The sequence below is a fragment of the Sitodiplosis mosellana genome, unplaced genomic scaffold (assembly GCF_009176505.1).
Source record: "Sitodiplosis mosellana isolate CC-2019 unplaced genomic scaffold, AAFC_SMos_1.0 Smas_scaffold_1516, whole genome shotgun sequence".
Classification (NCBI taxonomy): domain Eukaryota; kingdom Metazoa; phylum Arthropoda; class Insecta; order Diptera; family Cecidomyiidae; genus Sitodiplosis; species Sitodiplosis mosellana.
In genome coordinates, this window is record NW_022596758.1 from 1 (window position 1) to 11,907 (window position 11,907).

Sequence of the window (11,907 nt, forward strand, 5' to 3'; positions counted from 1 at the left end):
AATTTCGAAATTTACCAAATAACCAGACGGTGTGCACAGAGACCAAACTTTGTAGCCGAAACGAATGGGCTTGCCTTTGATGAATTGCTTGCAGCCATGTTTACCATAATAAGCGATCATGCTTTCGTCATATGATAGATTTTGTGTTGGATGGAAATTCTTCAGAAAGTTCGCTTTCAAATGATCCATTATCGGACGCAGCTTCCAAAGTTTATCCTTGTTATTTGCTGGTGGATTCAAATTCGGCTCGAAATGTAGCACTCGGAGTATTTCTTGGAATCTGTTGCGTCGCATCGTCTGGAATATCATTTCATTGCGTAGATCATCTGAGCTATTCCAGTATGCTTTGATGTTCGAAACTGTATTGTATCCAGTCACCAATAGAATGCCAATGAAAGCACGCAATTCTGGAACCGTAACGTTGACTGGCTTCTGCAAATGCAACACGGAATATCGTTCTGAGCAATCACAAATATGTTGCAGCAAATCATCGTCATAAAATCGTTCAAATAGCTCATGAGGTTGTACATCTCGGCAATCGTCGAAATTTGGTTCAGGAAAAACTGGAATGGCAGCGCTATCACCTTGTTTTAGCCACTTGAACACATTTTCGTTTTGTGCCGACTCTTCAATATCGAATGTTTCAGTGTGCACACCGTTTCGTAAAACCAACTCACAGCCGGCATTCAACTGATTGCGAGACAATGCGTCGACTGTACCTCCTTCATTCTCATTTGCCTCGTCTTCACCACTCACATTACCGTCATCTTCGGGTGGTTCAATGTAAATTCCATCAATATCTCGCATGAAATCATCTTCTTCTTCTTCGTCAATTAGCTGTTCCAAATAATCGACGGCATCTTTCAATGATAATTTTCTGTTTGAAATGTAAAAAAACACAAGAACATACAAGCGTATGCATGAGAAAATGCGTGGAAATTTTTTTTTCTGTTCACCTCAACACGGACCCTAGAGGTCCCAACGTTACCATATGGTAACGCATCATTTTGACGGATTCTAACGACACGAAAATATTTTCGATGTACATAAAACTTGTTTGATTCTTAAAATTTATGTCTCTAGCTATCGTTTGATATCAAGTTTATCGAATTCTGATAATAAATATTGAAAATATATCATGACTTACTTCGACATGTCTGCGAAAATCGATTTTTTTCACTTTCCAAAAAAAAAAATTTTTAGCGTCTTCTCTGGCTCACACTCGAACACATACTGACGCTTGCCATATAACAATGGAAAGCGGCAAATTTTGCCAACCTAAAAATCCTTAACTTGTCATATTTGGTTGCGTTCGTGACGAGCTAGCCATCAAAAAGTCGACCAACCTTTTGCGTTACCATATGGTAACGTTGGAACCTCCCGGGTTAATTGGGTTTATGAACGGAAAAGTGATTTTGTATGAAATTGGATAAACAATAAATAAAATCTTCATCAGAACCGTACGAGGAGACCAACCAGATGGCGACATTGACATAATAAAGCAAAAGCAAGACCCTGACACCATCTATTGATTTTTGGACAAATCATTAAGGCTTTTGTCTTGCATTAACTGTTCAGTTCAATATAAATGAACTTAACAGCGACTTTACTGTTACTTAAATTACTTTTAAGATACTTACACCAACTTTAATAGCAAAATGTCCAACCAAATGGTAGATGTGTTCGCTGTTGTATATGCCGTATGGACATAGAAAACATCTAATTTAGTACATCTGTCAAAAAGCACGATTCTTTGCTATAGCAGCTGCATGAAACTCTTCACACAGCAAGAAGAACAAGATGGAAAACTAAATTTTCTCGATTTATGAGTAACTAGGAATGGACCGAAGCTACACACACAATGGTATGGAGTTTGATTTAATACTAAATTGTCATAACCAATACATTAAAATGTAGTTGACATATACGAATGGGATAAAGTTCATCGCAAAAGCAGATGTCAGCACCAACAAATATACACAAATGAGATGACATTTATCCCATTCATATATGTCAACTATATTTGGATGTATTGGTTATGACACTTTAGTATAAAAGTAAACTCCATACTATTGTGTGTGTAGAGTATGTTTATCGTAAACCATCGACAACAGATCGCTACATCACCTCCGATTCACATCATTTGAGCATAAAATCGCGAATTTTCTTTCCAATTTTGTTCAGAGCCGTGAACAATTGAACATACCACTCACGGAAGAAAAGTTCAATACAGAAATTCAACGAATTTAACAAATTGCGAGCGTAAATGGATACACTGAACGTCTGATTATTGATCTTTTAAAATCACATCTAAGGGAAAAAAGGCTATGAAACCACATACTAAACTGAGTTTAATTCATAATTACACCAATGGCGATTGGATTTGGAATAGTTTTTCATATAATCCGTCATGTTCAAGTGAGTTATTGTCAATTTTTCATAAACACGACACAAAATTTAAAATTAGCCGAATATAATGCTCTAAATTTTAAAAAATCTAATTGGCGGTTCTAGAGATGAGATTAAATTTTGGGAAAAATTCGATAATTCTAGCAATACGAGGTCTGCAATAAGGAATATGTTGGCCAAAACAAGAGAGCAATTTCGAAAAGATACAAAGAACATTGTAATCACATAAAAAATAATGAGATTAAATGCGAATGAAGCAATTTTATAAATCGGGACAGTTTGATGAATGGCAATGATGGGCCGATTGAAAAACTAATATTAAAATATTTTTTGTAAGCAAATAGTTTTCAGTTAACTTTGGAAACCAAATCATAACATTTCAAAGAACTGGTTGTAATTTTGGAATATCTGGGTGTTTTCAATCATTTGAAGTCCTTATGAACGCTCTCCTTACTTTTTCACCACTTTTAAGAAGCTTTGAGCAATTTGCGCAATCTGAGCTATTGCTATCATGGACTGTTTTAAGCAGCGTTTATTTAAAGCTTGCCCGTGTGAAAAAGAAATGACTGACTGACTATAACTTCAGTTGACTTTAGTTGATTGAATTTATATTTTTGTTCTAAGAAAATCACTTGGTCCCAAATGAAGCAACTTAGATTGACTTGTAACTTCAAATGATTTCAGTTAACTATGATAGACTTACACTACACTTTGTACTGAAATGTCAATCAAAGTAAGTCATTTTTGTCCCAAATTAGTTAACTGACTGCTCAGTTACTATTTTTTCACACGGGTGGATATGTTCAAATATATGAATGAAAATACAAATAAAACAGAAACACTCAGCTTTCACAAAATGCAATCTGTTCTTTACACCCATTGCTTTTTATATCACATGAATTTTTGGGAAACGTCAGTTGATATTTCAAACTTACTGATGATGGAAGCTTTGCTTTCGATATGTATATCTGAGTGTAACATTGTTTCATGCACAATCGTGTTTCCGCACACCAACGTGATCACACACAATGATCGCAACCAAACGAAGTGTGTGCAAGGAATTGCCACATTCAAGGGGCACAACAGCACCAGTTGAAATAAATCACAGACAACTAAATTGGTAGCGAATGCGCTTGGCAAATGAGTGGGCAAAGGTTCGAATCCCATGATGGAATTTTTTTTTATTCTTAATGTGTTCATTCTTTTCCGATGGCGAGAATACCAATTTAGCTGTCTGTGATTTATTCCAACTGGTGCTGTTGTGCCCTTTGAATGTTCTTTCTTCTTTGAAATTTCTTTCCACATAATTCACATTGGAATCGATGTTCACCGGTGTGTTTTGCTCGCATGTGGCACTTCAAATTGCATTTGTTGAAATTTTCTAATCCGCAGAAATAACATTGATATCGACGGTGTTCGCAGCTTTTCTCCGCTGTGGATTTTCTTGTGGCGAATCAAGGTGTGAATACGAATGTGTACGGTAAGATGCCCTTTCTGCGATGCAACATAACCATACACTTGACACTTGTGCTTCGTTCGTTTCTTCGCCGCCTTATTCCTCAGAATCCTTCGTTTGTTTTGCTTTTTTGATCGCTTCTTTCCTTCACCACTTGAATTGAGTCTAATGCGACTGACGTTTGATTCGACCATTGGTTCACCGGCTTGACCGTCACGGGCATTCGGTTCATTTCCATTCGATCCTGAATCCGCTGAAAAGCCTTTCCTTTTTTCTGGCTTCTCTTCTTCACACTTCACTTCCTCTTTCATATCATTTGAATCGAAGTCGAGAACAAAATCATACTCTGGTTCGTCCGCCAATTCAACGTTCGATGTCCCAGTCTTTGCATCTGATGCAAATCTTCCATTCAAACGTGTCACCAAACCGAATTCACTGCCATCCGATGGTTCTTCCTTGATGTCTGGCTCTTTTTTGATCTCCACTTCAAAACCTTACCCGACCTTACCCTCCATATCCATAACGGATTCCAATCTGTCGAAAGGAAAAAACAAAAAAAATAGACGGGGAAAATTTAATTTGACATCTTTGATGTTTTTTTTCATTTCATCACGAACATTTTTGGTAATGATTGCAATAGCAGTGGAAAATACAATAGTACAAGATACAGCGCCGTAGCCAGAAAAAAAATTGGAGGGTGCAAAATCGAAATTTTTCTTTTGTTGCACCTTTGAAACCCGATTTTGCACCCGATTTTGTTGCACCTTTGAAATTTTTGGAGGGTGCAATGCACCCATTGCGCCGGCCTGGCTACGGCGCTGACAAGACATGAGGGTACGGAAGAGACAAATAAATTGTTGTAGTGAAATAACTTCATGTCATTTATGCTCAACAAATTTTAATACTTACAAATCATGAATAAATATCTCAATTTAGTAGAAAGTGGTTTGCAATTGTCAAAAGTCCTTCTGATTCAGTGCCCACTGTGTGGAAATGTGAATTGGAAACTTGAATTCCAGTCGGAATGACAGTTGAACATTTGGAACGAATCGAATTAAATCGAATTGGAAGCTGTCATCTTCGTAGTAAGCCACACAGACTCACCTATACACACAAACAGAGTTCGATCAGGCCACATTCAATCGACGTACGCAGCATTCATTGGTACACAACCACCTTGTGTCGGTCATTTAGAGGAGAAACACACAACAAAACGTACTCATTACCATAGACGAACAGAATGAAAAAAATCAAAGTAAGTACTCGAAATATCTATTCGGAATGCGTTTTTGCTGGTCCAAATAAGAGTTTAAGAAAAAACGGAGAATACTCTTTTATTTGTTCTTTTTTTTCTCATTGAATCAATTTTCATTAGAAGTCAACGTTGATAATAATTATCATCAACTTATTTTCAAGAATAATTTCATATTCAATAAAGTCTCATTGACATTACGACAATTTTCATTCCGATTATAATAATGAATCGTTTTGCTGAACTCATTCTCTATTTGCTATTCATCACCAGTCGTTCTAGTTTCAATGAAAATGTTGCACAAAAAACAACACATCGACAACTTTGCTTGACATTTTAGTTAGCATCTTCTGCAAATTGCGACAGGAACTGTGCTATTTTTAATCCAAATTTCAGTTGTTCGATATGATATAATACTTCCAATACACATTAAATTGAATTCAAAAGCAACATGTCAAAAACTCCGATAATTCACTTCTAATGTGAATTTATGACAATGCTATTCATTAAAACCACTTCTGAGCTCTCAAATTTCATTTCCCCTTCATATTTTTTTTTTCGTTTGTTCGACCTACAGGCTTTGGTCATGAATATGGATCCAGGCGAAGGTACTTCGGATGGTCGTGTAAAACGTAAAACAAACAACATCGAAGTGGAAATCAAACAAGAGCCAGACATCAAGGAGGAACCATCGGATGGCAGTGAATTGAGTTTGGTGACACGTTCGAATGAAGGATTTGGAGCGGTTGCAGCGACTGAGGCATTGAACATCGAATCGGTGGACAAGTTTGAATCGGATATCGATCTTGAATTTGATTTGAATGGTGTGAAAGAGGAGGTGAAGTGCAAAGGAGAGAAGCCAGATAAAGGAAAAGATTCTTCAGTTGATTCAGACTCGAAGGGAAATGAAGCGAATGCCCAAGGCGATCAAAATGATGAGCCAGTGGTCGAGCCAAAAGTCAGTCGAAAAAGACTCAATTCAAACGTCGGAAAGAGGCGTGATGGATCAAGAAAACAGGATAGACGTAAGATTCCAAGGAATAAAGCGGCGAAGAAACGAACGGAGCACAAGTGTCATGTTTGCGGTTATGTTACATCGCACAAAGGGAATTTTGCCACACACATTCGCATTCACACAGGCGACAAGCCTCACAAATGCAACGATTGTTCGAAAAGTTTCGCACACGGAAGCGATTTGATTCGGCACAAGAAAATCCACAGCGGAGAAAAACGATTCGAATGCTCCGTTTGTTTCAAATCATTTGCATGGAAATTCAGTTCAAATGTTCACTTGCGAACTCATGCCGATGATCTTCCTTATTCTTGTTTGAAATGTGGCCAACGATTTTCCAGCGGTGAGGCCAGACAATCACATGAAAAGCGCTGCAAACGACGTCGATACGAATGTTATCTCTGCGGATACGAATGTTTTGCCAAATACGATCAGAAACGCCACATGCAAGCAAAACACATCGGCGACCGTCAATACCAATGTGAAATATGCGGAAAGAAATTCATCCACAAAGGTCATCTCAATCAACATTTGGCCACTCATCGCGATCAATACCCATTCAAATGCAGCAAGTGTCGCCGAGGATTCACAATGGAAGAGGATAAAACAGCACACGAGAAGATTTGCGGTCATCGTCAGTATCAATGTTACATTTGCAAAGATTTCAAGATACAAAGGACCAATCTACGAAATCACATGCGTGTCCATCACACAGGAGAGAAGCCGTTCCATCGCAAGTAGTGTGCCAAGTGTTTCATTCGGAAGGACGATTCAAAATCGCACATAAAAAGTATTCACCGTTCCAAAGGATGATGCTTCGCGCAATAGATTTGTTTCACTCCATTCGAACTAAGTCTTTTTTTCCCATTCTTATGGATAATGTTTACTTCATCTGTACCGGTATTCTAACACCATTCCGAACAATTTGTTCGGAATTATTCCGAGCGATCAATTATATTTTGAAAGGTGGAAACCAAACGTTCAATCAATGAAAAAGAGACAAATCCATATATAACGTTTGGATACCACCTTCCAAAATATAATTGATCGCTCGGAATAATTTCGAAAAAAGTGTTCGAAATGGTGTTAGAATACCGGTACTGTTATTCATTCGAATTTGAAAAAGTCAGTAGCTTTGTTCTTTCATTAGCACTCCTACAACACAACTGATACTAATCTGTTCGAATGATAATTTGCTTAACAAAATTGAATTGTTCACCAACTATTTTCCTTTGTTGATTCAATAAACATTCAAAATGAAATTCATTGTGTATTTGCTCTGGCAGTTGCCATCCAATCGATTCCATTCCAGATCTTACGATGTAAGTACATGAACGCTCGGTCGCATACTTGAATTTTTACTCTATTCCGAGGTCTATTTCAAAATACTGACACCAAAATAATTTTTGAAGGAAAATCTAATAAAGAACTGGTTTCATTTTCATCGTCGCTGTTTGACTGTCACTCAAACGTCGTTAACAACACACATGGACAATGACAGCCGTTTGTCAAGTCATTTTCGTCATGCGTCGATGAAACTTTCACCACTTCTCTGTGTGATGGAGTGTGCAGACGGCAAACGAGTTTCGCTATTACGTATATTTGAATTTTTTTCATAATATGATCACATATGGAAGCATATGTGTTGGATACCGTTATATTCTGTATTTGAGACATTTTTAAAATCGGAAGGAGAATTCATTACATTTTTTCCCTTGAAATTAACTTGAATTATATGGCACAAATATGAAATGCAAAAAGTAAATATACTCCACTTTTCACCACACACAAGGATGAGGTGACATATAACGAATAGTGTCGGATCACAACAAAATTGAAATAAAAACCGACAGTCTAATGCTGAATCCCGTTCTTTATACATGAGAGGAATAATTTACATTATCGATTGATGCTTCAAAATACCGCCTGTATAGTGAACGGGCCATCGTTGGAAGATTTAGATTATTCCGATCGTCAATTGTCTATTTGATGGTCTTGGGCTAATCGAACATCGAACCAATTCGATTGAACTATTCGAGCCTTAGACTGAATGGGGTTCAATTTGCAAATCAAAGTAAATATCAAAATGAAGAAGTTTCCTTCACAATATCAATTCGGTAGGCTTTGTATTGGGTAAGAATCAAGTATTGCTTGGATATTAGAGAAGAGCCTCAGATAAAGAACCGCACCAAATTAACGAGAAAAGTACTATTTCAGTTACTCTAGAGTATATTTTACATTGACATGAAGATGGATTGTGTCCAATGATAGTTTCAAATTCGAACTTTTATTCAATTTAATAATTTTTTCGCTTAGTAACAAAAAATTCAAAGATTCTATTGATTTTCAATACATTGTGTTCTGGAATTTTTCAACTTAGTTAGAATCGACTTCGAAATCAAGGTAGTCCGTTGTTTTCCAAATGAAATACTGTTGATTAGAATGATATTAGATGGCCGTGACAAATGGTGAAGTCTCCTTATTTCGCTGATAGATGACGCCTTTTCATATGGTCGTTGGCGTTGCTTTTGTGTGAAAAACACGCTCTGCACCACTTACACTGGAACGGCTTCTCCCCCGTGTGATTCACTCGCATGTGATATCGTAGATTGGTTATTTTCGACTTGAAAACATTGCAAATGTGACATTGATACTGACGACGGCCACAGATCTTCTCGTGTGCTGTTTTATCCTCTTCCATTGCGAATCCTCGGCGACACTTGATGCATCCGAATGGGAAGTGATCGCTATGGATAGCCAAATGTTGATTGAGTTGACCTTTATGGATGATTTTCATCCCACATATTTCACATTGGAATCGATATTCGCCGGTGTGTTTTGCTTGCATGTGGTCTTTCAAACAGTGTTTGGCAAAACAATTGTTGTCGCAGAGAAAACATTCGTATCGACGTCGTTTGCAGCGTTTTTCATGCGATTGATTGGCCTCACTGGTGGCAAATCGTTGCCCACATTTCAGACAAGAATGAGGAAGATCATCAGGGTGAGTTCGCAAGTGACCATTCAAATGATTCAATCGAATTGGAAGCTGTCATCTTCGTACATAGTAAGCAACACAGACTTACTCACACACAAATAGCTTTGATTTCATTCGCTTCATTCCAAATGTTCAACTGTCATTCTGACTGGAATTCCAATTTGCAATCCACATTCCGAAACGGAGTTGACATCAGAAGGATTTTTGACGATCTTAAATGGATCTCTACTAATCTGAATTATTATTTAATGAAAATCTACGATTTGGAGCGGTTTTCATTTGTTCTATCAATCTTTGCCAGTGAATGTGTCTGAATTGAATCCCACGTGAATGTTGCCAATTTCAAAAAGCGCAATGGAATTGTATTGGAATGAAATAAGCAAGAGCTTAATGTCAATCATGGGCATTGTAACACACAACGAAATATCGGGCCATACTAAGTTGACGTTCAACTCCGGTGTTGATGCGTGTGCATGAGAAACGAAAACCAATTTTGGTAGGTCATTTGCAGGAGAAATAAATAAGCAGACATTTTTATTCACATTTTGCACGAACAGTCGGACACACGATATTTGTAAGTATTTAAAAGTTGTAAACATCAATGCCATGAATTTAAAACATGAATCGGGTGCATTTGTTCATTGTTTCAATTTGTGCAACGTGATTTGTGCCATTGACACTGTTCGAACCTTTTTCGCATTGACCTGCGTTGTATCAGAGTGATTGACTTTTTCCTCTTTTGAATAAAATGAAAACCATCTCTTCCAATTACCAGTCAATGGCAGATAGCTGAGGATATATGCTGAGCATAGAAACTCAGTAAGCTGAGATTGGGACATTTTGACTTTATGACGTGTAGTCCATACAAATATATGATGGGACGCATACAATTTCGTGCATTTCGTCATGCATTTATATGGACTACACGTCATAAAGTCAAAATGTCCCAATCTCAGCTTACTGAGTTTCTATGCTCAGCATATATCCTCAGCTATCTGTCATTGACTGCCAATTACAATTTCATTTTCACTTTCTCGTATGGTCAAATAAATATAGCAAAAATGTTCTAAATTAAAAATCTTTCGAACTGTCAAATCTGACTTTCTTTGACAGGTTGGCATTAGTTATGGATATGGATCCAGGCGAAGGTACATCGGATGGCCGTGTGAAGCGTAAAGTAAACAACATCGAAGTGGAAATCAAACAAGAGCCCGGCATCAAAGAAGAACCTTTGGATGGCAGTGAACTTGGTTTGGTGACACGTTTGAATGAAAGATTTGCAGCAGATGCAGAGACTGCGACATCGAACATCGAATTGGTGGAAGAGTCTGAATGGGATTCTGATCTCGACTTTGACTTGAATGGTGTGAAAGAGGAGGTGAAGTGTGAAGAAGAAGAAGAACCAGCTAGTCATGACGATCCACATGTTGAACCAGCGGTCCAATCAAACGCCAGCCGCAAGAGAATAAATTCGGACAGTAAAGCCAAGAAACACGATAGATCAAGAAAGCAAAACAATCGAAAGATTCCAAGGAATAAGGCAGCAAGGAAACGAACGGAGCACAAATGTCGTGTTTGCGATTATGTTACACCGAAAAAAGGGAATCTCACCGTACACATTCGTACTCACACAGGTGAAAGGCCATACAAATGTAATGAATGTTCGAAAAGCTCGGCACAAGAAAACCCACAGCGGAGAAAAACGATTCGAATGCTCCGTTTGTTCCAAATCATTTGCACGGAAACACCATTTGAATGTTCACTTGCGAACTCATGTCGACGATCTTCCCCTTTCTTGTTTGAAATGTGGTCAACGATTTGCTGAAGAAGAGGTCAAACAATCGCATGAAAATCGATGCAAACATCGTCGATATGAATGTTATCTCTGCAAATTCAAATGTTTTGTCAAAGGCCACCTGAAACGCCATATGCAAGCAAAACACACCGGTGAACATCGATTCCAATGTGAAATATGTGAAAAGAAATTCATTCACAAGTGTCATCTCAATGAACATCTGGCCATCCATCGTGATCGATTCCCATTCGGATGCATCATGTGCCGTCGAGGATTCGCAAGAGAAGAGGATAAAACAGCACACGAGAAGGTTTGTCGCTGTCGTCAGTATCAATGTTACATTTGCAAAGTTTTCAAGCTACATTTAAACCATCTACGATATCACATGCGAGCAAATCACACGGGGGAGAAGCCGTTCCAGTGTAAGTGGTGCAAAGCACGTTTTTCACACAAAGGCAACGCCAAGGACCATATGAAAAGGCGTCATCTATCAGCGAAATAAGGAGACTTCACCATTTGTCACGGCCATCTAATATCATTCGAATTAACAGTATTCCACATGGAAAGCAACCTTGATTTCGGAGTTGATTCTTCAAATTTTTTGTTGTTAAGCGAAAAAATTATTAAATTGAATAAAGGTTTGAATGTGAAACTATCACTGGACATGTCAATGTAAAATTTAGTCTAGAGCAACTGAAATAGTACTTTTCTCGTTAATTTGGTGCGGTTCTTCATCTGAGGCTCTTCTCTAATATCCAAGCAATACTTGATTCCAATGTGTCCAAAACGCATGAATACGGCATCGCATAAGGCAGTTATCGCATAAATATCGCGCGGTAATTTTCTGCTTGCGTTGCCGCAGTATACGATATTTCAATGGCCGCCATCTTGCGACGCTCGCTTGCGTTCGCTTCTTTATATATGTAAAGCAATTCGAAGGTGCGTCGTAAGACGGCTATTGAAATATCGTATACTGCGGCAACGCAAG

At 38.0% G+C, this 11,907-nt stretch overlaps 3 protein-coding genes across 3 annotated transcripts; 2 read left to right on the forward strand and 1 right to left on the reverse strand.

Moving 5' to 3' along the window:
* Positions 1 to 15: 15 nt before the first annotated feature.
* LOC129571172 (piggyBac transposable element-derived protein 3-like) lies at positions 16 to 1,155 on the reverse strand (the record flags this gene model as incomplete). The annotated part of the gene is made up of 2 exons (XM_055450936.1): positions 1,148 to 1,155; positions 16 to 877 (listed from the first exon to the last, which is right to left on the reverse strand). Coding segments are annotated over exons 1-2 (870 nt in total), but the record flags the coding sequence as incomplete, so codon positions are not given.
* A 4,545-nt stretch (positions 1,156 to 5,700) lies between these two features.
* On the forward strand, positions 5,701 to 7,346 carry LOC129571169 (zinc finger protein 184-like). The gene has a single exon (XM_055450934.1). It carries the CDS (start codon positions 5,704 to 5,706, stop codon positions 6,868 to 6,870), a length of 1,167 nt encoding a protein of 388 aa, XP_055306909.1. The 5' UTR covers positions 5,701 to 5,703; the 3' UTR covers positions 6,871 to 7,346.
* Positions 7,347 to 9,566: 2,220 nt separating this feature from the next.
* On the forward strand, positions 9,567 to 10,758 carry LOC129571170 (uncharacterized; the record flags this gene model as incomplete). The annotated part of the gene is made up of 2 exons (XM_055450935.1): positions 9,567 to 9,698; positions 10,238 to 10,758. A coding segment is annotated over exon 2 (508 nt), but the record flags the coding sequence as incomplete, so codon positions are not given.
* Between the last annotated feature and the right edge of the window lie 1,149 nt (positions 10,759 to 11,907).

Coding starts and splice junctions, on each gene's coding strand:
- LOC129571169 (XM_055450934.1), top strand. CDS start 5,704: ATGAATATGGATCCAGGCGAAGGTACTTCGGATGGTCGTGTAAAACGT.